This window comes from Carettochelys insculpta, chromosome 27 (genome assembly GCF_033958435.1).
Source record: "Carettochelys insculpta isolate YL-2023 chromosome 27, ASM3395843v1, whole genome shotgun sequence".
In the NCBI taxonomy this organism is placed as follows: Eukaryota; Metazoa; Chordata; order Testudines; family Carettochelyidae; genus Carettochelys; species Carettochelys insculpta.
This window is the reverse complement of record NC_134163.1, coordinates 6,429,580-6,456,300: the sequence shown is the minus strand read 5'-3', so window position 1 is coordinate 6,456,300 and position 26,721 is coordinate 6,429,580. Positions and strand designations below refer to the sequence as shown.

The window sequence follows — 26,721 nt, the reverse complement described above, 5'->3', positions numbered from 1 at the left end:
ATCAGACCCACCCAGCCAGCCAATGGCCGCCCCCAAGCACTGCCCCCAGCCCAGGAGTCGCACGGCCGCCCCCCGACACACACAAGCCTCAGCCCAGGAGTCGCACAACCCCCCCAAAACACACAGCCCCCAGCCCAGGAGCCGCACGGCCGCCCCCCGACACACACAAGCCTCAGCCCAGGAGTCGCACAACCCCCCCAAAACACACAGTCCCCAGCCCAGGAGCTGCACGGCCACCCCCCAACACACACAACCCCCAGCCCAGGAGTCACACGGCTGGCCCCCGACACACACAGCCCCCAGCACAGGAGTTGCGCAACCCCCACAACACACTCAGCAGGCCAGGAGCCGCATGGCCTCCCCCCGACACACACAACCCCCGGCACAAGAGTCACACAACCCCCCTGACACACACAGCCCCCAGCCCAGCAGTCGCACGGCTGCCCCGCAACACACACAGCCCCCAGCACAGGAGTTGTGCAACCCCCCCGACACACACAGCCCCCGGCCCAGGAGTTGCGCAACCCCCCCAACTCACACAGCCCCCAGCCCGGGAACTGCACAACCCTCCGCCACACACAGCCTCCAGCCCGGGAGTCACACGGCTGGCCCCCGACACACACAGCCCCCAGCACAGGAGTTGCGCAACCCCCACAACACACTCAGCAGGCCAGGAGCCGCATGGCCTCCCCCCGACACACACAACCCCCGGCACAAGAGTCACACAACCCCCCTGACACACACAGCCCCCAGCCCAGCAGTCGCACGGCTGCCCCGCAACACACACAGCCCCCAGCACAGGAGTTGTGCAACCCCCCCGACACACACAGCCCCCGGCCCAGGAGTTGCGCAACCCCCCCAACTCACACAGCCCCCAGCCCGGGAACTGCACAACCCTCCGCCACACACAGCCTCCAGCCCGGGAGTCACACGGCTGGCCCCCGACACACACAGCCCCCAGCACAGGAGTTGCGCAACCCCCACAACACACTCAGCAGGCCAGGAGCCGCATGGCCTCCCCCCGACACACACAACCCCCGGCACAAGAGTCACACAACCCCCCTGACACACACAGCCCCCAGCCCAGCAGTCGCACGGCTGCCCTGCAACACACACAGCCCCCAGCACAGGAGTTGTGCAACCCCCCCGACACACACAGCCCCCGGCCCAGGAGTTGCGCAACCCCCCCAACTCACACAGCCCCCAGCCCGGGAACTGCACAACCCTCCGCCACACACAGCCTCCAGCCCGGGAGCCGCACAGCCGCCCCCCGACACACACAACCCCCAGCCCAGGAGCCACACGGCTTCCCCCCGACACACAAGCCCCAACACAAGAGTCGCACAACCCCTGAGACACACACAGCCCCCAGCCCAGGAGTCGCACAACCCCCCCGACACACACAGCCCCCGGCCCAGGAGCCACACGGCCGCCCCCCAACACACACAGCCCCTGGCCCAAGAACCACACGGCCACCCCACAACACACACAGCCCCCAGGCCAGGAGCTGCACCCCCCCAGTTCAGCTGGCTCCGGGGCCACAGCTACGATGCAGTTTTGGGCTTTCCTGGGCAGCCTGGGGGCAAAGTGCACCCGTGGGACTGGGGACACCCCCAGCAGCTGGGGAGGCTCCAGCTCCCACCCCGACACCCACCCTGCAGCTTTCTAACCCCACAGGCCAGCCACATGCATGGACACCCCACAGCCCAGCTCCATCCCCCAGGCCGAGGCCGAGAGCCAGGGCAGGCTGTGAATTCTCTGCTCTCCCGCCTTGTGTGGTGTGGGCTCAGCACTGGAATGGCAGGGCGGGCAGAAGGAGCCTGTCACTGGTTAAAAATAACCAAGGCCTTTTGCAGGGGCGCTGGCAGCATGGCGAGGGGATTGGCTGGCGCAGGCCGACAGCCTTCCTGTCCCTACAGCCGGAGGTGAAAAGTTCACGGCCCCGGCAAGGCGCAAAGCTGCCGAGTCCCTGGGACACGGAAGATCTGCAGCGGCTCAGCACGTCCCCGTGACGCAGCCACATGCGCTCCAGCAGCCTGGCTGGGAGCCGAGAGGACACCTGTGCACATAGCGTCAGGCAGACTCAAGGGCTTAGCTCCCTTCAGCAGAGGAAGCACAGCCTAGTGGTAGGAGGACAGGCTGGGGAATAAGAGTGCTGAGCTCTGTTCCCAGTGTTGCTGGTGACCCTGGGCTAACGGCTGTTCTGTGCCTCAGTTTCCTCATCTGTAGACTGGGTTAGTACATGAAGGCTGGTTAATCCCCAGACGGAAGGGGTTACTGTCACCCCCAGGAAGGTTTCAGTCACTTGGCTTCACTCAGCTCTTTTTCAAAGAATACTCAGCACACGTCTAGCACTTCCCATTAAAATCCTTACAAGGAAGTATCAGACTGGGAAACTGAGGCACGGGGGGTGCAATGTGTTACACAGCACTTGGGGCTCTTGCACTGTGTCTTTAGATTTTATTTTTCTTCTCTCATTTTGTTATTTCTGTCCAAACAAAAAACGTGGGCTGGCTTCTTTACATATCCTGATAAGCAGGGCAGGGTCTAAATCAAGAAAGACCAAAGTAAAGTCCCTCCGAGAAAGGGAGCACAGCGTGTGTTTTGTACCACGCTGTATGCACTTGGCCGCACAAAATGACAGCCAACCTCTGCCAACAGCCGCCTCCTGGACACTTAAACCTGCCGCCTGCAGACAGTAATACCCCTGTGTGGCTACAGATCTCACAGCATGCCACATGGCACTGCATTGCCAGCTGGGAATTTGAACTGAAGTGGCACGGGCTTTCTGCTGTCTAAGCCCTTCAGCCTGGAGGCGCCAATGTTCTTGTTGGAGGAGCTGTAAACTCCATTGGCAGCACTGATAACTCTCACCACATTCTCCTAACTCTCACAGCTGTCTGTTTTCATTAAAGCCTCAGCTCCCGGAAGCCTGTGATTCTCAGCTTTTTACCCCTTCTGGTTAAAGAGAAAAGCTGAAAAGAGGAGCCTCTGGGTGATATAAAGGCTAAAAAGCCAATAAAAAGAACCCCAGTTGGATTATTTTTAAAAACAGCTGCCGATTTTTAAGTTACTCTCCTGATCTGAAGGGCTCTCTCACGGGCTTGGGCTGCCAGGGGTGGAAACACAGCCTTTCTGAAAAGTTCTAGAGACATCAAAAGCTTTGGGGACCTGGGGTTTTGGATCAGCCAGAGGAGAATCACGGGGAACTTTTCACAAGTAACAACAGTGCTTTGCGGGGGTTTGTCCACATGAGAGAGTTTTACCTGGAGCAAACGGCAGGGAGCAGACACGTTCACAAAGGTTGGCATGGAGGCTTGCACACCTTTGTTCCCTGCTACAAACAGTTGCGGTCCAGCCACATTGCTTAGGTTGTCTGCAGAGGGCCTTACATAGTTCTTTTCATCTCACAGTCTCGAAGCCATTCACCACAGTGAGCAGGTATCAACACAATATCCCTGTTTCACAGCATCATTAAGTGAGTTGCCCATGGATACAAAGTCAGGCAGTGGCAGAGCTGGGGTTAGACCTGGGTTCACAGAGACATACAGGGTGAGCTTGGGCCTAGTATCATGCTGACCTTCTGAAAGACATTTAAAGATGCAGGCTGGTGAGGGCAAGGAGCCTGCAGGGGTCAAACATGTTTTTATGCAATCACACCTCCACTAGATGGGGCTGTTACAGTCCCACCACCGGAGGCTACCGAAACAAAACAATTATATGTTGGTTATGAAATGCTCCAAGGCAGAGGCTTGGACTAAAATGTAGCCACTTCAGAACCTTGGCGGGGTTTGGTCTTGCCCCAGAGCAATGCTGGGCAGCTAGGCCCATCTCGACACCTGGACAACCCAAACCTCTGGATCTGAATGGTGAGGAAGGATCTGATTCAGAGCCCAGCTTCAAAACTCAGATCCTGAAGGTCCCTATCTGCCCATATCAGATCACTGCCAGGTTCTCCCAGCACTGGTAACACAACCCTCTGGCAGCCCCATTGCTCCAGTCAGAGCCACAAATCCATGGAGGTCTCAGAAACCAGAGGAGCCACCCGGTTCACTCGTGTGTGTGCTAACTGAGTGGAGCAGGCTCCATCCCCATAAAGGCCTGGGTCAGCCCCGCATCTATTTATTTATTTATTTATTTAAAATATTTGTACCCCACCTGTCTGTTTAAAATATTCAAAGTGGCTTACACTTTTTTTAAAGATATAGAGAAAAATTGGAAAATACAAACTCCAACAGGACATAAAACCTACTAACATAACCCAGGCCTGCCCCAGAGGCCCCACAGCTGGCTCCTGCACACACACACATGCTCTCACAGCCCCACTGATCACCAGTGCAGCCAGAGGGGCAGCACTTGGCAAACTTCTCTCACTCAGCAGTAGGATGCCTGTTTGGGAAACTGAGGCGCAGACCAGGAGCATGACCTCCCCAGGCTCACGGAGTAAATGCGTTTCAAGTCTGTGTTAACCTCTTGCCACCCCACCATCACTGAAATGGGTGTTACTACTTTGTTCACTGGGCACAGCACCCACAGCCAGGGGGACAGACCCTGCTCTGAATAGCCCATGGTTTCATCAAGCAAACAACCAGCAAGCAAAGACGAGTGACATGCCCATGGCCACAGGTCACATCAGTGGCAGAACCAAGGACCGAGCTTAGTTGCTAGCCACCGAGCAGGTTCCTACAAGCACAGAACCAGGGCTCCCCTGGCCCACCCCCCGTGCCCCTCTCCCTCTAATGGAGGCCAGCCAGGGCTGGCTGCACCCTCGGAAACCAGTGAGAGGGGTGGTGGAGCCCCGTTGGCAAGGCCCAGCTGCAGGGCTTTCCCAGGGCCCTGACCACAGGGCAGACTGAGGAGCAATTAACATCCCAGCCAGGCGGGGAAGCTCAGGGCTCTGTCCAGACACCCCAGGTCTCCCCTTTGGGGCTGTGCCCGGTGCCTGGCTGGGGAGCGGGGCCGGGTAGCAGAGCAGCTGAGGTCCTGGCTGGCTGAGGGCTCGGCTGGAGGCGGGCGTTCGCACAGCGCCCATGGGATCCACTCTGTCCCAGGGCTCTGAGCCGGGACTTCCAGAGGGGACGCCCCAGGGAAGGAGCGAGTGTTCTGCGCCCCACGCCGCAGGCTGCCCCGAGGAGGGTGAGAGGTGCAAGGGGCACCAGGGGCCCGATCCGGCGGGTGGGGCCTGGCTCCCAGACACACAGCTGGGCGCAGCCCCCCAAACGGGACCCAGCTCCCAGCGCCCAGCTCCAGCCAGCGGGGAGCAGTTGCGCTTGGTCACAGGGCCCTGGAGGGCTGAGGAGCAACCGGGGCGATCCGGGCTCGGTCCCCGCCAGTGCCACCCGCAGGACAGCACCAGGGGCCAGCTCAGTGCTCAGCTCAGCCTGGCCCGGCCTGGCCCAGCCCACAGGAAGGGAGGGAGGGAGGGAGACCACCAGGCCAGGCTGGGGCCAGGCAGGAGCTGCAAGTCAGAGCGCTGGGGAGCAGCCCCGGTTCAGCGGTGGAGAGCGCAGCAGCGGGGACCCCACCACCTCCCCGGGAGGCCTGGCATGGTGCGCGCTCTCAGCGGGGCAATGGGGCCGGTCTGCCCCACCCTGGAGTGGTGTGGGACCCGCCTGGCCACAGCCCCACACCCTGGAGTGGCACCCGGCACTTGACCCCAGAGCCCCGCTCTCGGGCGCTTTCTGCACCTGTGCAGGCCCAGGGTGGAGGCGGCGGCCGCACCAGGCACCTCCGGGCGAGGGAGGCAGGTGGATCTGGTGGCAGCAAAGCGGAGCTCGGGGCAGAAGGGCGGCTGGAAAACTTGGAAAGTGTCGGGCTGGCGCGTTATCTGCTCGGCCCAGGCTGCAGGGCCCTTATCACACCCTCTCTAGGTCAGCGATAAGATAGGGCAGTGCTGCTCACAGCCTGAGCCCCGCATGGCACCGCGCAGGGAGGTGCGAGGGCAGCCCCAGCCCAGAGGGGTGTGGGGGGCACAAAGCAGTTAGATAGTGGGATGTTCTTGGTCCAATGTGGAGGTGGGCGAGGTGGGGTGTAGGGTGGGTGTGGGGAGTGATGGGGTACAAGGTAGGTGTGTACAGGGGTGTGTGCGGTTGGAGAGTGACGGGGTACAGGATTGGTGTGTGGACGTGGGAGTGGGAGGTGTGCTGTGGGTGTGGGTGAGTGGGTATGGGTGTGTGGGCAGGTGTGGGTGTGGGCAGGTGGGTGGGTGTCGGTGAGTGGGTGTGGGTGTGGGGAGGTGGGTGGGTGTCGGTGAGTGGGTGTGGGGAGGTGGGTGGGTGTCGGTGAGTGGGTATGGGTGTGTGTGGGTGTGTTAGTGGGTATGGGTGTGGGTGTGGGTGGGTGTGGGGAGGGGTGAGGTACAGGACCCCGTCCCCACACTGAATGGCTCTGCGGCAGGGCAGCCAGCCTCTTCCGCCCCCTCCCTGCCTGCCCCTTTCCAGCATGAGCCCCACCCGCAGCACCCTGCACCTGTCCTGGCGCTCCACTGGGGCCTTGTCCTCGCTTGGGCCACCCCCAGTGGGGCGCTGCTGTGCTGAGCGCCTGCTGGCTTCCCAGCCTTGGGGTCAAGCTGCGATGCTGCAGTGTGGCTCCAGCCCAGGGAACAGCCCCGCCACGACCCTGCTTCTGCGGCAGCTGCCGGAAGAATGCGCCCAAGACCCACAGCTTGGGGCGCTCTGGGGCTCGAGCGGGGCCTTGCCCAGCGGCTGGCGCCTCCATGGCTTGGGCGGGCTGGGGCCGGGCTGTGAAGCCAGGCAGTGGTGAGCGGGGGCTGCAGGCCAACCTCCATCAGCCACACTGGCGACCACCGCAGCATGCCCGGCTCCGCGGGCTCTGGGAGGGGCCTCGCTCTCCCTGGGGAGCGGCTCTCACAGCACGAGGGACAGCTGTGGGCAGGGCAGTGCCCTAGGCCACCCCCCAGCACACAGGAACTCTGCAGCGCCTCTTCCTCTCCTAGCCAAAAGGCCACCTCCATGGCGGCTCCCGCGGAGCGTGAATGAGCCCTGAGGCTGCACCAACCACCGGTGGAAGCAGGAAGAGAGTTTCGGTCCCGGTGTCCCCCGCAGCCACGGCACTGGGCAGAGCCCAGGAGGCAGCTGCAGGGCTGACTGGGGGACTGGAGGTGGCGGCCCATTTCTGAGCCGCTTTGCTGCCGCAACCAGGGGAGAAATTGAAACCTGGCCCTGCTTCCTCCGGTGGTACCTCAGGATGCGCTGCAGTCGCTGCTAATGCATCTGGGTGCATTTACAGAGATGAGGAAATGTTTCCAGGTTTCCCACAAAGTCCCATTAAGATCCCAGTATGAGCCTATTTTTAGAACCCTCATCAACAAGGCCTCCTCCAAAACACATCCCCACCTTGTTACACAAAGTCCTTAAAGGACCCGCAGCCACTTGGGCAACACTTCCAAAAGCACCTAAATGGCCTTAGGAGCCACTGACTTTCTGCAAGGCTCAGAGCCAGACTGTGCAAGGGATTTGGGTGCAATGTGGAGTTTATGAGTGCCTAAGTGACTTGGGTACCTAATTCCCACTAAAAGTTAACCTGAGATGCCCATCTGGCTTGGGGGGGGTAATAAATCCAACTAAGCTCCCATCAGCATTTTGGGCACCTAAATTCACTTTGCAACCTGGGTTTTATGTGCCTAAATCACTTTTGAAAATGGGAGTTCAGCTCCTAAGTCACATAGTAGCTTTGGGAAATTTGACACTAGGGGGATGGGGGCCATCAGCACCTCTCACACATCTGTCCTTCCTGGGCCAGCGACTCAGGCAAGGACAAAGCTCTGGGCGCAGCACATGAAGCCAGGCACCAGGCCTACTGCTCCAATGGGCGCAGCCCAGAGTCTTCCAGGAAGGGTTTGCCAGATTGCTGACTGGGACCAGAATTTAGTCCACTGTGGCTTCTTTCGACAATCAACCGCTCCACAGCCAACATCTCCCCAGCAAATCCCGCAGCCAAGAACAGAGACCGACTGGCAACAAGCTCCAACAAAAGTGAATCTGACACCCTGCTTTATCTGGTGCAGCACTCAACTGGGCAGGGCAGACCTGAATTGGCGCAGCTGTCCCCCATCAGCCCATAGGTACCTTAAATGTGTGGTTCCCTCCCATCCGCCCTGCCCCAGCTCCCTCGTCAGCCTCCAAAGGCCAAGAAATTCCCTCTGCCCTCAGCACCAGCAGCTCTGTTCAGGGCAGGGGCCTGGCCAGGGCCTCTGCTTGCTGGCTGGCATATGATGCATGTCAGACAGTCCAAGAGAGGACAGCTAATTCTCTGGTTTAAATTGGGACCAGATCTGGAGCCTGGCATGAGACAACCAGCATCTTGGCCCAGAACCGGGGAGCTGCCGAGCTCAAGGCGGCCTAAGCTGGAGAGCCAGGCTCAAGGTCTGGGAGCTCCCACGGTACGTCTGCACAGTGAGGGGCGCCTGTAGCTTTGCCTCCAGGACCCAAGGCTGAAGGATGCCTCCTTGCAGGCGTCAGGGCCCAGGCAGTAACGTCTGCCTAGCAGTTTGTACCACGGCAGCTCGCTCAGGAGCCACTGACTTTCTGTGAGGCTCAAAGCCAGACTCTGCAAGGGATTTAAGTACAATGCGGAGTTTATGAGTGCCTAAGTGACTTGGGTACCTAACTCCCACTAAAAGTCAACCCGAGACACCCATCCTGCTGGAGGACGGGGTAATAAATCCAACTAGGCTCCCATCAGCATTTTTGGGCACCTAAATTCATTTAGTAACCTGGGCTTTATGTGCCTAAATCACTTTTGAAAATGGGAGTTCAGCTCCTAAGTCACTTAGGACCTTTGGGAAATCTGACCCTAGAGAGATGGGGGCCACCAGCAGCTCTCACCCTGGGGTAACTCTCACACATTGGTCCTTCCTGGGCCGGTGGCTCAGGGAAGGGCAAAGCTCTGGGCCCCTGCCCTCCGCCTGAGGAGGGAGGGGTCAGCACCAGCCCTTCTCCCTGGGCCCCCAGGGACAGGGACAGGGCAGGGCACCTCCCTGGGCCTGTTCCGCTTCTATTGCACAGGGGCTCCAGCGGGCCCGGCGCCTTTGCAGGGCTGGTGACCAGGGCTTGGCCAGAGCAGCGGCAGAGCTGGCTGCAGGCAGACGGGAGGGGAGGCGGCCAGGCAAGGGAGCCACTGCCCAGGACAATGCGGGCTGCAGGCAGCGGCGCAGGACAGCAACCACCAGCGGCAGGGCTGTCGCGGGCTGTGCGCGGCAGTGGCCGCCGGCGAAGAGCTGAGCTGCTCCTGCTCCCACAGGCACGCTGTGCTCCCCACCGCCGGCTCCAGAGGAGCCTCCCCTACGGGCTAGGCCTACGGCCGGAGCTGGGCGGCGCCGATGCTCCCCGGGAGGGGGCAGATCTGTGCCCCCTGCGCCAGCCGGGGCGCCGCCCAGCGGGGTGAAACGAGCGCGGAGACCTGCCCAAGGCCCGGAGTTCCGCGCCCCAGGGTCCCAGCGGCGAGCCAGGGCGGTGCAATGGGCCAGCGGCCCGGGGGCTAAGCCCAGCTCTGCCGGCGCTCTGCGCGCCAGGGCCTTCGCCGTTCCCACCCGAGCGGGGGCGCTGCGCGGGCGAGGCCGGGACCGTGTCTCCTCTGCACGCCCAGCTCCGAGCACCCCGGGCGCTGCTGCAGGAGAAGCCGGAGGAAAAGAGCGGGCCGGGGCTGGGAAAGCGGCTGATCCCGGGGCGGCCGGGATTTTCCCTCGCTTTCCCTGCGAGCTGCTCTCCAGGTGCAATTAAGGAGATTTGTTTAATCAACTCCCTGTAGGGCAGGGCGGGAAGGCGGGATGGGCCCGGAGCCAGCGGCTGTGCTCAGACGTGCCCCGCTCAGCGGCTCCCAGCTCCTCCAGCTTCCCGGATGCGCCCCGGAGGGTGGGGATTTGCCGTCTGTCTGGGGCAGTGATCCCGGCAGAGACTTACCCCACCCGCGTGTGTCGGAACACGCCGTTGGTGGCGCACAGCGCCCCTCCCGGGCTGCCCGCTGCTCCGCCCCTCGCCCCGGCGGGACACAGTGCCCACTCCCCCGCCCGGGCAGGCCCCCTGGGGGACCATGGGAAGAGCAAACCTACCCCGGGCCCCAGGGGGGCCGCCACAGGCCCCGGCCGCACTGAGCCTTGCTCCTGCTCGCAGCTAGGGGCCGAACCAAGCGATTCCGGCCTGCAAAGCCCAGGTAGGTGGCAATGAGCATTCGGATGGGAGCTTCCCAAGGCTTCCCTTCATCACCGAGCACACGCACCCACCCGGCCGGTGCACGCTCCCTCCCCTGGCACCAGCCTGCACACACTCCTCGCACCAGCCTGGGCCCGGGCATCGCCACGCGCCCCGCCTGCCCCCTCCAAGGAACACACACACACGCCCCCGAGCACACCTTGCACACACACCCTCTCGTGCACGCAGCCCTTGCGCACACACTCCCTCGTGCACGCACCCCTTGCACACAAACGCGCCATCCTGCCGCCTGCCTCAGACACTCTCTCCAGCCCCCTCCCCCCCACGCCCATAGCATCTTGCATGCACGGCCACTTCCATCAGAAAACCCTTTACTCGGCACTTTTCAGCTGCGCCGCCTCATTTGTATGCGCCCGGCGGTGCGCTCCAGCCCAGGCCGACAGGTTACTAGCGGAGATTTTACAGCCCTCCTTGGAAAGGTTCACGTTACAGTTCTCTCCACTGTCTCGCTGGCCCTGCGGGAGGTGAAACCGGGGAAGGCACGAGGGGCCCAGCGCCAGGCAAGCACGGCTGGGGCTGAGCCCATCCAGCCCTGATTTGTCTCCCCCGTGAGCAGGGGGAGCTGAAGCTGCTGGAGTTTCAGCCCAGCGTTGTGCCGAAAACGCCATGATAGGAAGCTACCGAGAAAAAGCTGGCAAGCTACCAAACTGGCCTGCCCAGCTGCAGGGCACGGCTGCTGCAGACATTGGAGGGGCTGGTGGGGCGCAGAGTCTCTGACAGACCACGAGTCAGTAATCTCAGTGGCCAGGCCCATGACAGACGGCAGCAGGGTGGGGCTTTTGGAGGTGTGAAAAATGTCAGCGAACTCCCCAAAAGGTTCCCAGAAGTTTCCCCTCGTTGATTTTCAGGCTTTGGTCAAACCCAACTTCTCTTCTCTCTCCAGCCGCTGCCGGAGGGAAAGGGACTCCAACGAGCCGCTTCCCCTGACATGTGACCGGATCCAGACGCCCCCAGGGCGTGGGATTTGGACAGCAAGACACTTTGCGCCCCAGATGCCCGTTTGCAGGAAAGCCTGGGCTCGCAGCCCCCAGCGCTCGGCACCTCGCAGGACCGGGGTGAAAAGCTGTGGAAAGAGCTGCCCCCCCGTTTCCCTGGGGACGGCAGCCCCGCAGTAGCAGTGGACGGAGGGGCTCCGGCAGGAGAGGCGGGAGCCACGGGCGTTAATGCGCTGGGAGAGAGATCGCTGGTCAATAAATCAATCCTTGGCGCAGGATTTTCCATGCCACAAACGTGGGCCCGGTTTGCGTTAGGCCGGGGAGCGGGAACCCAGGCCAAATTCCCTAGCAGGGCTTTGCCAGAGGGAAGGGAGCCGTCGGGCCGCCCCCGCCCCCGCGCGGAGCCCCTGCTCTGGCTGGCCCGGGAGGCGGGGAGCTGAGCCGGTGCAGGGAGCAGGATGGATGGAGGAGGCCACCTGGGCCCTCACTGCTGGGGTCTGCCACAGCCCCGGTCAGCACGAGGGGCACACGCAGGCACCAGCGCAGCCCGGCTCTCGGCTGCCAGCGGGACCTGCGCCCCTCTCCGTGTTCCAGGGTGTCCAAAGTCCCCGACCGGCACAGCAGCTCCGCGCCCCCCGGGCCTGGAGATCAGACAAGGTCAGCGGGGCCCTGCCGGTATCCCCGGCCCCGGCACAGGGCTGGGGCCGCAGTGACAAGCCGGGCGGGGAGCAGCTTGCCAGGGGACGGGGATAACGGGGGAGTCTCTCCCCTGATTTCTGCCCGGGCCTGGAGCAGGGAGGGATCAGGGTCTGGCCCGCGGTGCCCCGGCCAGCCTGATAGGCCAGCGCCGTGACAGGCGCCTGGGGAGGCTTGGCGCAGCTGCGGCCATCAGCCCTGAGCACCCCCGGCCCATCCAGGCCACCCGCTAGCGGCGGCGCCTCTGGGGAGAGGGATTCCCGGGCGCTACGCAGGCGGACGAGAGCGTCGGACCCTTTGGGGCCTTAAGCGCTGCGCTGGGGGTCGGGGCCCGGGGAGGCGCCAAGTGGGCAGCTCGGGGCGGCCCCACCTGCAGCCCGGCTGGGAGCGCTGGGGCTGGCGGGGCCAGGGAGCGGCCTGCCAACGGGCCCCACGCCCGGGCGTAGGACTGCAGGGGAGCCGAGTCCAGCTGTGCGCGGGTACCAGGGGATCTGTCCGCTCCGGCGACTCCGACTGGCTGGCTCCGTGCTGCCCGGGGCTGGGGGCGTTCAGCTGGGCTGGGAAGTAGTTCCTTTCCCCGCCCCCAGCGGCCCCTGCTGCTTTCAGGTCCCGCCCCTGCCCCCCTTGTGAAGGGGGTGCACCGAAAGCCCCCTCCCGGCGCTCAAATGGGGGGCAGTGCCTGGGCGGGCGGGGCTGAGCGTTGGGAGCCCTCGGGAGCTGCACCGCCCCCCGCCCAGCTGGGTGGCCCTCCCTGCACCCTCCCCTCTCGCGACGCCCGGCTGTCCGTCCACCCCGCTGCACAGCCAGGGCCGGCGCGCGGGAGAACCAGCGGGGCCGGAAAAGGTGCCCTGTGCCGGGAGGCCGGCGGCGGCTGAGCGCACCCCACTGCGCTGAAGCGATTGTCCCTGGCGCTGCCCAAGCCCGGGGGAGCTGCTGTAGCCCTGCGGACAGCAGACACCCAGAAAGCAGAGTCCCCGGCCGGCCGGCCAGGTCGGATCTGCCCGCGGAGAAATTACAGGCCTACAGCGCGCCTGGGCCGGGCGTGGGCTCAGACGCAGAGGGCCGGACTCTGCTGAGCCCCTTCTAATTAGAGGGAACCAGAGCCGCAGAGTTCAGCCCCAGGTCACAACCCGCCCTGCGCTCCTGAGGGGGTTGGTTTGGCCTGTTCCAGCCGGCGGGGCCAGGCCAGCACAAGGCAGAGCTCTGCCAGCACCCGGGGTCGCCAGTCACCCACCCCCCGTCTGCCTGGAAGCTGTGCTGAGGAGGGCAGGGCCAGATGTGGGCCTGGGTTTCATGGGTTTGAGTAAGGTCAGGTTAGCTTCTGGTCTTGGGGGAGGGCACTCGGAGGGGTTCAGCCCCTCTGCTGGCTTGTAAGGCTGCGTGCCTCAGTTTCCCTTGGTGGGCCTGGTCTGTTTAGATGGACACACTTCAGGGTAGGGGCTGGCTCACTATGAGTGTGCACAGGGCGTGACACCAGGGGGCTTGGTTTTACTGGAGAAGTGCCAGCAGCATCAGCGCTGCCATTCCCTGGTGCGCTGGAGGAGGGGTAGCTGCTCACCTGGCTCCTGAGGCAGCCTGCTGCTCGGGCCCCACCGCCCCATGCATTTCAGGCCATGCTGCTGGGGTGGGCCAGGCAGGCAGGTGGGAAGTGCCGAATCACCTGGTACTGTGGTGAGCAGGGAGGAGCCAGCTGAGTTGGGGCCTTGTTTGGGACCTCAGGGGCCATGCATTGGCCCCCTCTGCTTGGGGGTGCTCAGTCTTTGTCCACCACCACAGGCCCCAGGGTGAATAAAACCAAACCCACCTCTCACAGCGTAGTGCCCAGGTGTGAGCCCACGGCTTAGGGGGGCCTCGTGGGGAGCAGCCCCACTGTAAAGCCCTGCCCAAGGCTGGGCCTTCACTGGCACTGCACTTGCCCAGCCTATTGCTGGGACATACCCTGGGCACATACCCTGCTGCGGCCAACTGAGGCTTGTGGTAATTCCCTTCCCCCAGCTTGCTGTGGGAGAACCCTCTGGCCTGCGGGGCACAGCAGGGAACTGTGGGCCGGCGCTGGAGGACTAGTGGCATACAGTGGTTTGACCACAGCCACACTGCAAAGTGAGTGGGCCTGATGTCTGACCAGCTGGGCAGTTCAGCTCAGGGCTCCACCACCACTGCCCGCTTTGGCCAGAGGGTTTTGTTGGTGGGCAGGAGTGAGTCAGGTTGGAGCCTAAGTTAAATCTCCGTGTCCTCTTCTGCTGCACTGCTACTTAGCCAGCGGATCCCCAGCCTGGAGCACCATCGGCTCTGTTACCCCCCTACCACCTCACCGGTGGGTGCAGGCAAGCTGATGTAAAGGTGCCGGCCAGCACAGCCCATCCTGCATGGGGCTCACTGCTGGTATGAGCACTTTCCTACCAAGGTCCCCAGGTCCTTGCAAACGCAATTTCACAAATTCGCCAGGCGCCACAGATGACCGGCCGGCGGGTCCAGGCCAGCACAAGGCGGAGCTCTGCCAGCGCCTGGGGACGCCAGTCACCCACCCCCCGTCTGCCAGAGTTTCTCAGACAAAGCCCAGCCAAGCCAGGGGAAAATAAAACAGCAGTCAGGCCCTCCTCCACCATCACAGAGGGGAAAAACTGGCGCACGGTCTGCAGAGAGCTTGGGGGGACTGCCCTGCAGAGATTCAAATGCCACCCAGCTGATTGGCACAGCACCCACAGCCGCCAGCGTGTGTTTGTATTGGTGGTACACACTTACACATGCCTCGGTGCAGGTAGCAAAATGTATTCCACCCATGGATGGAAAAAGAGAGGGACCACTGCACAAGGCCAGTTCCTCTCTTTCGCTGCCACTGCTGCATTTCCTGGTGCAGGCACCCCGCTCCCACCTCCCTTATTTATGATCCGCCTCCTGATTTCGCTGCTGGGGCCCAGCTCTAATTTTAGAACTGGCTGAACTGCCAGAGCTGCTGGGCAGAGAGAAAGGGCGCAGCACAAGGCAGCTGGTCCACTGCGGCCACTGGAACTACAGCTCCCAGAATGCTCCTGTGACCAGCCCTAAAATAAAGCCACAGACCTTGTTTATCAGTTCCCAGCAGCCCTTAAAGAGACACTGTCCCTTCAGCCAGGCCCAGCTGTGAGATTTTGTTCATTAAAATCCCTTACTAAGAGAGACACTCTCTTGATTCCCCCCCAAACGTCATTGGACGCAGTTTCTTTATCTTAATGTAATCTCTCCACCCACAACCATTGCAGTGTGGTGCCAGCACAGGGGAAGCTGAGGCTGCCGAGAGAGGAGCCTGTTTTCCTGGCCAGGCTGAGTGAAATGCTGCAACTAAACCAACCGCAGCGAGGAGGAAAAGAAAATTAGATGCCTCACATTAATTATTGAACGGTATTTTGGTAACACAGATGAGGGTTAATAATTTAATGTATGGAGCCCAAGTCTGCTCTTAGCTCTCCTGTGAGTCCATCGAAACTGACGCAGTTTGTAAATCCAAACAGATCTGGCCGGTGGCTTTAAAGGAACCGTGTGTAAAAGGGCTCACAGAGGAGTCCAGTCGGCCCCAGCTCCCTGGGAGTCCACAGAATTACCCTGAGAGAGGACGGTGGCTCTGGTGCACACACACATAGGCATCTGTATGCCATCGTGTGCAATGCAAGACCCTGCCAGCTCCATGATGCTGATCCACCACTCGTCTCCCCAGTGCCAGGTCTGAGCTCCCTGCCTGCTCTGCTGCCTGTGATTCTGCTCATATCCGGGTTTGTAAATTGCACTCAAAAGGGGATCTATTTTTATCGACCTAGGTTTTAAAATTAGAACGGGCAGAAGGAGCCAAATCCTCGGCTAAGCCATTGCCGAGCCCAGCGGGGAAACATGGCCGGGCCCCCAGCCAGCGGTGTCCTGCACGCTGGAGGGTGGGCACAGGCGGTGGCAGCCTGAATGAGCGAGAGAAAGGCGAAGGTTACATCTAGAGAAGGGCCCATTGTTTTTCCCAAACAATGTGCAGCAGATGGGAGAAATGAAAGTATGTTGCAACCTCCCGTCCTGTCCCCACTACACACAGCCCACGAGTTCCTAGCTAGTTACTCCTCATGGTTCAGCACATGATCGGAGATCAAGGCTGGAATTCACTGCCCTACCGACTCCCCCATCTCGTCTGCCCTCCCCTGGCAACAAGGTGCCAGCGCTCCCCTTTTGGAACCTCCAGGGCCCAGCTCCGCAGGGCCCTGGCGCCCAGCCAGCCAGCACTCTCCGACCTGGGCTTTGAGCCACCAGCCCTGCCAAGTCATTCTCCAGCACAATTCGACTGAGCGTTATGTGAAGTGAGTTTTCACGGCACTCCCTCCCAGGGAGGAATATTCCTCCACTGATACCCGCACCCGGGGATCTGGTTCTCTGCCTGATGCCAGGGTAAATCAGGTGTCACTGTCCTGAAGGCATGAATGGGACCAGTGGCCGTAAAGCTGCAGAACCCAGGTGTGAGTGGAGCTAAAGGTCCAGCTGCCTCCCAGAAACCCCTGCCCAGGCTGGGGAATGAGGCCAGAAGGGCCCAACAGCTAAGCACCTCTCCCGCCCCACCCCCACCCAGATAAGACTATCCAAGGTGGGACGGCGCCCAGCAGGTGGGAGCTTATCGAATGAGTCTGCAAGGCCATGTGGCTGCAGGGCCCAGGTCTGTATCCCAGAGTTGTAGCAAGGACACATGGGAAAGACCTCAGGCATCAGCGCCCCCTCCGTAGGGCACTCTAAATCCTCACGCAGGGCTGTCCTGGGCTCACATTGCTTCTGGGCTCTCATCACAAACCAGAGGTTGATCCACCCAGAACCAGAATCCAGCCCCCTCCAGCCTTGCACCTGAATGCGACTCTGGGCCTGAATTTCACCTTACTCCCAACTCAGCCCTGTGGGACCCTCCACCTGACGCCTGCCCTTCTCTGAAATCCCACCAGCATCTCTCAGCTCTGCCACACTCAGCATGGAACCCGGGCCTGAGATGGGACCAAACCCACAGCAGGGGAGAAAAGCACAGCTCATAAAGGGCCCTCTAAGGCCAGTGAAAAGCCTGTCTGAGGCCAAGACCTGGAATAAGACGGTGGGAGCTAACACCGGAGGTGAACATTTTCTCCAGCGCTGCATTTGGCCATTTACCCCAGCCTGGCACACAGTTTACACTCACCATGCACTGGCAACTGAGGGCACATGGTCAGGGGTGGCTGCCCACAGCAGATGTGGCCACGGTGCACAAACTGCTGGGTGGAGTCTCTGGCCCATGCTGTGGAGGAGGCAGATCACAGTGGGCCCCTTTGCCCTTAAACTGGAGGACTCTTCCCCAGAAACGTGGGGTGAGGGTGGGGTGGGGCTGTGATTTGGTGCCACTGAGGGATTTCAAAGCAGAAACATTTGCTCTTCAGAAATAACTTTAGAAAGTCACGACAAAAGTGACCTCTCCAACCCCCAGCTGCGCCAGTCCCGCATTATGGAAAACCAGAAGATGAAGGGACTCAACCAGAAATAATAATAATAAAATAATCCTAATTAACAGCACGTCACATGCTTCCTGGCTTCTGTAGGCCAAGCGTATTGCACACACCCAGGGCTCCTTGCACTCCCAACAATCAACTGCACTCATAATAAATTGCTCATCTAAGGCCCTTCCATGAGAGGATCTCAAAGCACTTTGCAGTTATTAATTCAGTCTCCCAGCTCCACCCTCGGTGGAGGCAGGTTATTATCACTGCTCCTATTTTACAGATGGACAAACCAAGGCAAAGGAGGGAGAAATATTTGGCTGGAGGTCGCACCCCAGGAATTAGTTGCAGTGCCAAGAGCGCTTTGCGCTAACCACTAGCTCCTGCTGCTGCCCCTTCCCTCCCTGCGTCGGGACAGCGGTGAATCTGAGTCTCAGTGGAGGGAAGCCCCAGCAAGGGAGATAGCTGGAGCGAGTGCACTGGCGTCATCGCGCGTCTGGATCAGAACCAAGCACAGCACTGCAGAGCCCTGGCCAGCGCAGCAGTAGGTGGTGGTGCCTTGCCAGGGCTATTTTGGTGCTGCTGGGTTGATCTCAGAGTCTATGAGCGCCAGCCTCGGACAAGCTCTGGCAGGGAAGGGACAATCCCAGAGCTGTTGTTCCTGATCCCCCTCCCTGGCCAGGACTCTGCCAGCCCATGATTGAGGACAGAGTATGCTGGCTGTAGGGAGTCCTGCACAGCCAGACCTGGGCCAGGTCCATCTCATCAGTGCAGGGGTGGGGAGGGCAGGTAGGAGTTCGGCCCATACCAGCAGCTCCCTAAGCCCCACGAGCAATGGATGGCAGCTTATGTTCGTGGCCTGTCTCAGTCCCTCCCGATGGGCATGGTGCGCGTCCCTGCTGCACTGGGCTAGATTCTCACTGGAGACTGACGGGTGGAAGCCCACTGTCAGCTCCCCCAGGCATCTGTCCCCCAGCAATAGCTCCCTGGAGGGAAGGGGAGGTGGGGAGAAACGATGGCCTGGGTTAAGGACCTGGCAGGTTACAAAGTCTAACCCTCAGAAAGGGTTCAGCTGCTCGCACATGTGCTTAACTGACCACACACCATCTTCCCCCCATGTGGCTCAACAGCAGCCTTTAAACCTAGGCCCTTGTGATCCCAGCCACAGACCTGTCCCCCTAGAGCTCTGGCGAGGGGCGGGGTGCACGCTCTGCCAGCGGGCTACACAGCGGCTGCAGTTCTTGGGCTGCCGGGGTCCCCTTCCTGAGGTGGGGAGCAGCTTGTGGTCTAGCGGTTAGAGCACTGATTGCAGCCGGCAAAGTTAAGAACACAGATTTGGCACCTTCCCTCCAAGAGGCAACCTGGCTGACTGGAGGAGATGCAGGTGTGGCAGCTGGGACCCCTGGGTTCTATTTCCAGATGAGGCCTTGTGCAAACTCCGTTACTTTATTTACAAAAGGCGGGGAGGTGGGGGACAGTGACATTTGCCATGGTCCCGGGGCAGGAGCCTGAGGCCCATCTTAGACACAAGGTTTGTGAACCTCCCAGAAATACGAACACCCGTAGCAGGGGCCAGACGCAGATACAGGCAGGTGTAATACCTGGCAAATTTGGCATAGGGGATGGGGCTAGAACAAGGGAGGTTAGCCTGTTCCTAAGTACTGCCTCCTGTGGAGTCAGCTAAACCTAAGGGGTCCTCCTGCCCTTCCCGGGTTGTCCGTCTCCTCCAGGTGCAGATCTGTGGGCTCTGACCCACACTCAGCCGAGGGGGCGGCACGTGAACTGTTCTTCTGGTGTTGCTCCCAAACCTGGAACAGACTCTCACTACTGGGCGGAAGAGATTCCTGTGGCTGCAGCCAGCTGGCCCAGCAGCAGGGAAAGGGTTACGCCAGTGCAAAGGGAAGGCTGGCTGCTCAATAATTAAATACATATCAAAAATCAATATGGACAGAAGAAGCCATCCAAACCCCACCCCCCCCGCAGCCTGCTCCTGCCTCTGCCGAGTTTGGGAGAAACAGGTAAAGTGAATATTTTAGCCTCACAAAGAAATCAGCAATACTCACAGAGCCCCCAACGGAAATACACAACATAACCAGGGAATAGTCTCTCCTGTCAAATACACACACACAACACCGACTGTGAACAGAATTTAACAACCTCATACCCATGTAGTGCAGCCTATAATTTATGAACTAACACACACAACACAGGGTGACTGTGCTGTCCTCTACGGTAACACCTGTGTTCAGTATGTTATAACCCAAGGGGATCTGAACTCATACAACAGCGATCCCCTCCAACAAGGCGCAGGGAGGGACTATTTAATGACACAATGCACAACACAGGCAGTGAGCCTTACCACCCCCTTGCAAATAACCTGCACATAAAAATACACAACGTCCAGAGGCTATTTCATCACCTAAAGTAACACAACCGCCCAAGAGGAACAGGTTATCCTATAAAGTACCACACAAAATGAATGTGTTACAACACACACAATATGCACCAGAATATTGGCCCTCAGAATCCCACACACAGATCACACGCCGTGAATATTGGGGACCTAACACACACTCGCCACCCTGCGCAGAGCGATCCCCCTCAGAGAACGCGCGCGCACGCCCAGAGTGGCTCCGGAGAGCACACGCGCGCGCGCACACACACACACACACACTCACACGCGCACACTCACACACTGACAAAAAGGAGCCCATGTGATTCCAACTTCGGACAAAGTTTAACTCATTTCGCAGAAAAACCAGCGGCGCTCCCCGCCGGTCCGGCCCGGGGACTTGTGAGGCTCCGCGCGGAGGGGAGCCCCGAGTGTGCTACCGCAGGCCAGGGGTAAAAGCAAGCCTGATTATCTCCCCTGAAGTGCCGGGAAGGCAGGCGTGCCCCGGGGCCAGCCGCCTGCGAGCCGCCAGCCGCCCTGTTTAATGACACCCCCATTCCCCCCTCCCCCCCGAAGGGCACCCGCGCCCCGCACCCACCCGCCTCCCGCCGCATTACACAAACCCGCACTCGCAGCCCGGCTGCGCGCAACCCAAGCCGGGGAAAGGGAAGAGGGGAATCGCCAGGCGGGGAGTGAAAAAAAAACCCACCACCGCCTCGCAGGAACCCCCAACCGCCCTCATAAAAACAAATGACAAGACCTGATCGTCCCTCGACTGCAGAGCCCGCCCGCCCGCGCGCGCACACACACACACACAAAATCCCGCCCTCCCCCCCACTGCAAAACTATTTTGCACTAATAATGGTGGCTGAGAAATGACTCCAGCGAAGGATCCCACCCTGCTCGGCAGCCACAGAGCAAGCCCGTCTCTCTCGGGGCCAGCCAGTAACCAAGCAGGGGCGAAGGGGGGGCCGCCGAAGGGGATCTGGGGCCGGGCGGGCGGGGGAGGGGTGAGGAGTGTTACCTGCGTTAAGCACAGCGGAGAGGAATACATCCCGAGCCGACCTGGGAACCCGAGCAATTGCAGAAGAGAGCGAGCCAAGGCGCAAAAGTTACTGAGTCATTTCAGAGGCTGTAGCCGGGTCCCCCCCGCCCGCTCCTTCTCCGGAGTCTCTCTCTTGCCTGGAGATGGATCGCGGGCGGCGGGGTGGGGGCCCCCCAAAAAAGAAGGAGCAAAAGATCCAACTTTCACAGGGATAAAAAAAAAAAGCAGACTAAAATTTAGGACAAAAAATAACCATCCTCAGAAAGTGGGGGGAGGGGCAGGATCTCCGGCCCCCCGCGAGACCCCCCCGGTCAAATGGGGGGCAGAAGGGGAGAGCCCGGGGAGTTACGGGGCAGTCCGCTCCATTGGAGACAGAGGCACGCGAGAGCGAGGGAAGAAAGAATGAGAAAATGAAAAAAAAAAAGGAGCGAGGAATGAAGTGACGTGATGAAAAAGCCCATCCCAAAATATTACATCCCATTTAAAGATGCAGGATCCCCCTTTCGGCCGAGGGCTGCGGCCGCGCCAGGGCAGAGCTGCCCCGGGAGGGCCGTGCGGGCGGGGTAGGAGAGGGGAGAGGGAGTCCCTGGCGGGGGCCGGCGACTCGCGGGCCAGGAGCTGCACTAGCCAGGGCCGGGGGGCGCCGCACAGAGCCCAGCGGCTCTAAACTGCAGATTCGTGTCCCTCCGCCGGGCAGAAGCCCAAGGGGACGCGGGCGATTCAGGGCTATGGGTTCGTGGGGGTTCACTGGGCCGGGGACACGCGGACACTCACACCCGCTTCCCAGACCCTCGAGTGTCACACCGGTCTGCTAACATGTCCCCAACTTCATGTCTAGATAGCCACGCTCATCTCCCCCCACCGCGTTCACTGCCCCCCAGGCCAACACACAAACGCACTTACACACAGGCACACACAAACACAGGCCCATACACACAGGCCCACCAGCACACACACAGGCACGTAAATACACACACACGGGCACACACACAAACGCACTTACACACAGATACACACAAACACAGGCCCATCAGCACACACACAGGCACATAAACACACACACACGGGCACACACACAAACGCACTTACACACAGGCACACACAAACACAGGCACACACACACAGGCACATAAACACACACACGGGCACACACACAAACGCACTTACACACAGCTACACACAAACACAGGCCCACCAGCACACACACAGGCACATAAACACACACACACGGGCACACACACAAACGCAGGCACATACACACAGGCCCACCAGCACACACACAGGCACATAAACACACACACACGGGCACACACAAAACGCACTTACACACAGGTACACACAAACACAGGCACATACACACAGGCCCACCAGCACACACACAGGCACGGAAACACACACAGAGCACACACACATACACAGGCACATAAACACACACACACAGCCGAGGAACACTGCTGTGGGGGGGTCAGTGCCCCCTGGAAAAGGGGCTGAGGGAGGGCATGGCCGGAGGTTTCGTCCCCCGCCCCCATGTTATGTCGGGGGGAATCTCCTGTTAACATCTGGACTGAGGGCGCGTAGACAAAACAAGAACCACCCAGGAGCTAGTCAGCCGCGGCCGGCCTCCTCCCTCCGACCCCGCCGCCAGCTCGGAGGGAAAGAGCCGAGACCCCAAGCGACCCCAGCGACGCGGGGCCCAGGCACAGCCACAAAACCGCTGACAGCTAAACCCAGACCCGCCTCCCGCGCCCCCAGCGCTCCGAAGCAGCCCCAATGCGAAACCGTGACCGAGCGCTCTGCCTCCGAGTGCCCCCCAGCAACCGTCCAGCCGCCGCCGGGCACTACCCGCGCTCGCCCTGCCCTGCCCTGCCCTGCCTCAGGGACTCCCCGGCCCTCGCCTCGCCGCAGCCAGAGCGCGCAACTTCTCCTGGTGCCACTCGGCGTCGGGAAGGGGCGCGGGGCGAGACGCAGCGAAACCGCGGCTGAAAACCACCGCCAAGATACTCCGCTCCCGCAGCCCGGCCCGTCGGTCAGCTCCGCGTTCGCAGCGCCGGGGGGAAGGCAGCGGATCCGGTCCGAATTAGAAACCGCTTTTCGCCTCCTTCCTCAAAACAAGCAGCCCCCAAAGGAAACACAGCGCCCAGCCCAGCCCCGCAGCCGGCTCCAAACCACACCACAGCGACCAAACCTTTCGGGAGGCTTTAATCACAGTAATTAGAGCGAGAGGGGAGCGAGCCCGGACAGAGCAACCCGGGGGATCCCTGCTGCGTAATTCCGAAACCGAGTCCTCCAGGGCCCGGGCAAAACGTCCCTCTCGGGGGTTCGGGTCCACGGGCTAAGCCGCACTTTGGAGAGGGCTCTGAAAGGCAGCGCCCCCCTGCAGCCCTGGCTGAGCTCTGAGTTGTAGGCAGGTCCCCATTCTCCGTGGGCTACCCAGGTTACAACTACACCCCTCTCCAGGACGCAAAGGCAGGAGCGTCTCCTTAGTGCTCGAGCCGGGCAGAACGGAGTCGCGCCTTTGCCACCTTATTTTCCTGCTAGTTCAAAAGCCTAATTAAATCACAGCCCCTTGTTTTACCCGGACACTGGCGCGCCCCAGGGACAGTGCCCGCGAGCCTCTCCCGGCATGACAGCTCCGAGGCAGCCCCTGCGAGTCGCTCCGCACGTTCGGTTTTCCGCCCGCAGGGAGCAGGGCTCGCCCGAGACGCCCCAAGACACTCCGGGCCGCCAAGTTGGTCGGCGGGGAGCGAGCGAGCAGCCGCCGCCAAGCTCGGGGGAGGAGGCACCGGGCTGCCCTCGGCAGTGCAGGCAGCCGGGAAGGGATTCAAGGCCTAGACCGGCTCGGATCGATCCCGCCCGAGGAGGCCCTGCGGTGAGACGTTCTGTGCCCAGCACCCAGCCACTGCAGCAGGCAGCTCGCTCCGCAGACGCCGGCCCGCGGCTCCCCCACCCCCTCGCTCTCCGCGCCTAGGCCACAGGGGCTTCTGCGCGGGTACAACTGCTGGGGCGCGTCCCCCCGACCCCGGGAACCCCGCAGCAGCGCCCCCGCGCCAGCCCCGCTCGCGGCCGGGGCAGAGCAGCCGGAGACACCCCACCCCCACCCCCGGCGGCATTGGGCACTAAGAAAACTCGCGTGGGGCCGAGAGAAAAGCCCTTCGGGGTGAGCGGCTGGGCGGCCCCGGGCCGGGGCAGCAGATTTGCTTGGAGCACCTGGGGGGGAGGGGTAAAAATACATCCACACCGGACCGCGCCGTGGCCGCCCCAGAACTGCTTGTAGTGACCCTGGGGGAGGGGCGGGGAGGGGCCCGGGCGCAGCCCTGGCCGGCAAGGCGGTGGCCTGGGGCCCGGCTCACGCGCCCGGGCTCCCGCCTCCCCGCAGCTCGCAAACTGCAACTTAGCTGGGGCTGGCAGGCCGGGCTGCCCGCTGCGTAGAGCAGCAGCTACTTCTGCCGCTGGCGCGCAGGCCGGGGGCGGGGGAGTTGGCTGGGGGGGGGGGGAATCGCGCTCCGTCCCCCCCGGGCCCTGTCGGGCAGACCCGGGCTAGCCCAGGCAGGTGGGCACGAAAACGCCCCGGGGGAGGGGGACAGCCGTGCAGGGTGCGCAGCCGGGGCTGGATCGCGCCGCTGCTGGGCGTCACTGCCAAGTTCAAGTCGGTGCGGCTTGCAGTCCTCTCCGCCCCTTTGTAGCGGCCATTTTCCGCTACATCCAGCTCCTCGCCTGCTGAGCCGCCCTGGGCTGCGGAGAGTCCCCCACCCCTCCCTCCGCCTCTGCCCCGGCGGGAGGGGGCGGAGAGGAGCGCCCGAGGACCTTCCCCAGCCACAACCAGCTTCACGCCGCCGCCCTGCCCCCAGCACAGCGCTCGGCTCTGCCCCCGAGCCGGCCCTGGCCACTTCTGCACCCCCCCGCCCTCCCCCGGCTGCCCGGAGCGCGCAGGCCCGGGGTCCCGATCCGCCCGCCTAGCCCCACGCACGGCTCATGCAGGGCGGCCCCCTCCCCCCGGGCCTCCACGCACAGACTTTGCCAGTCCGGGCCAAGCCACAACGCCCCCCCCCCCGCCTCCTCCCCCACCCCGAAACTTTTGGTGTTTGGTACCCGCACCGGCGCGGGGGGGCAGAAGAGAAAATGAAACTGACAGGGACCTACCATCGCCCGGGGATATTAACGCGGCTCCGGCCCAAGTTGCAGCCCAAGGGGGGGGCAGGGGGGAGGAAAAGAAAAATTCTGCGATTTGTGTTTTCCACCAACCAAAGGAGAGAGGAAGAAAAACCCCCGGAGTGTCCTCAGAGTTGGCTCCGCTCCGGCTCCGGCTCCGGCTCCGGCTCGCTGGGGCTGGCCATGCCCCCACCTCTCCACGTGTGTGGGACTGTTGTGGGCTGGCAGGGGCTGGGCTGGTGGGGAGCACAGACACTGTCAGGCAGCCCGCACGGGCTCGCTCTTCGGCGCGGCGGGAGGCTGGCAAGCGGGATCGAGTGGCGCGCAGGCGGCCGCGGGCGCCGGGCAAACGCCGCCGCGCTCCCGGCTCTCCCCAGGCTCCGGCGGAGCGACCTTGCCAAGGCTCTTCCGTGCCGGGCGGCGGCGGCTGGCCGGGGATGGCGGCCCCGCGGCTGGGGGAAGGCAGCGCTGCCTCTGTCTCGGGCCGGCTATGGAAAATAAAAGGTCCCCCCCTCCCCAGCTCCGGACAGGCCCCGCTCCGGATTGCAGCCGCCCGCCGGCACCCCCTCCCCTTCTCTCCTCCCCCCGCCGCTCCGCAGCCTCCTCCTCTTCCTCCTCCCCCTCGCCAGGACACCGGGCAGAGCCGCGCGGGGATCCCTCTCCCGGCGGGGGCGGGGAACGGGGTCGCTCGCCCCCCACGCCACGCGCCCAGGGGGAGAAGAGGCGCCGCTGCGCAGCCCCCGGGATGCCGCGCTGGTAGGGCCGCGGGCTGGCGGCGGGGCCGGGCTGTGCCCGCATCCCAGCAGCAGCCCGCAGGCGAGACCGAGCCATGGGGGGGAGGGGGAGGGGGAGTGTGAGTGTGCGTGTGCGCGTGTGAGCCGCCGTGTCACCGCACCGGGCGTGCACCCCCCGCCGGGCGCACACACACCTGCGCGTGCTGCAGAGGGTGCGCGCCCGGCCGCAGAGACGCGCCAGCTTTGTGCAGGCGAAGGCACCTCGGCGGGGATTGCGGGGCTGGTGACATGGGGGGCGGGCGGCATCCACCCCCTTGCTGTAGAGGTGACACTGTCAGGCCAGCTGGAGAGTTGTGCATCACAGAGCGCCCTCACCCCCCCCCCCCATCAGGGCACCCCTCCCCCTCTGCTCAGCCCTCCCCATCGCTCTCTTAAAGCTACACACCCTTGTCAAAAGGGAGGCTGGTGCACTGGATCCGAGTTCCCAGCAGATCCCCCCCCTTGAATAAAAGCTCTGCCTGTGTGTGTGCGTGTGTGTGCGTGTGAAAATACAGCACCAAACATTAACGACTGTCTTCCTCCATGAACTCAATGAAGCTCAGGCCGGGCAGGGCAGGAGCCTGCCACGCACCAGCGGGCAAGTGGTTTCATTTGAAACGTGCCCTCCAACTTCTGAGTGGCTGGCAGGGCAGGAGCAAAGGAGGGAGCCTGGCTAGGGAGGCCAGGAAGGCCTGCGGGTGCACCCAGCCCTTCTAGGCTGCTAGAGGCCTGTTCTCAGCTGTCACTGACTTCCCCTGGGCTACTTGGGAAAAACAGGCCCCCTGTGCAGCCTGTGAAGTGCAAAGAAAAGGGAAAGTGGGGCGCATGTAAGACAGGCACCCTTCCTCTTCCTCTACACCACACCGAGTGGGTACAAAGACCAGAGTGAGGAGGAAAAAGTGACTCTTTGGTTGGAATCATCTGCCAGATGTTCTGGAGTCTGTCACTCCACTTTCATCTCTGACTGCTGATTTGCTATGGCTTTTAAATTAATGAGCATTTGAATGTTCCTAAAATTCTTAATATTTAACTCAGAGGAACGCTCC

The 26,721-nt window shown here is 62.0% G+C and overlaps 1 protein-coding gene across 4 annotated transcripts in view; it reads right to left on the bottom strand.

The window, feature by feature from the left end:
- NFIC (nuclear factor I C) overlaps nt 1–25,927 on the bottom strand; it is a 141,539-nt gene extending 115,612 nt beyond the window's left edge. The window contains exon 1 of one of the 4 annotated variants that reach the window (XM_074978062.1): nt 24,894–25,927. In XM_074978062.1, the coding sequence (XP_074834163.1) occupies nt 24,894–24,896 (3 nt within the window). In that variant the 5' untranslated portion in view covers nt 24,897–25,927. Of the gene's footprint in view, nt 1–20,732; nt 21,325–24,893 lie in introns of those variants that run through there. The other 3 variants (XM_074978064.1, XM_074978063.1, XM_074978061.1) reach the window with 3 other exon arrangements.
- Nucleotides 25,928–26,721: the final 794 nt, after the last annotated feature.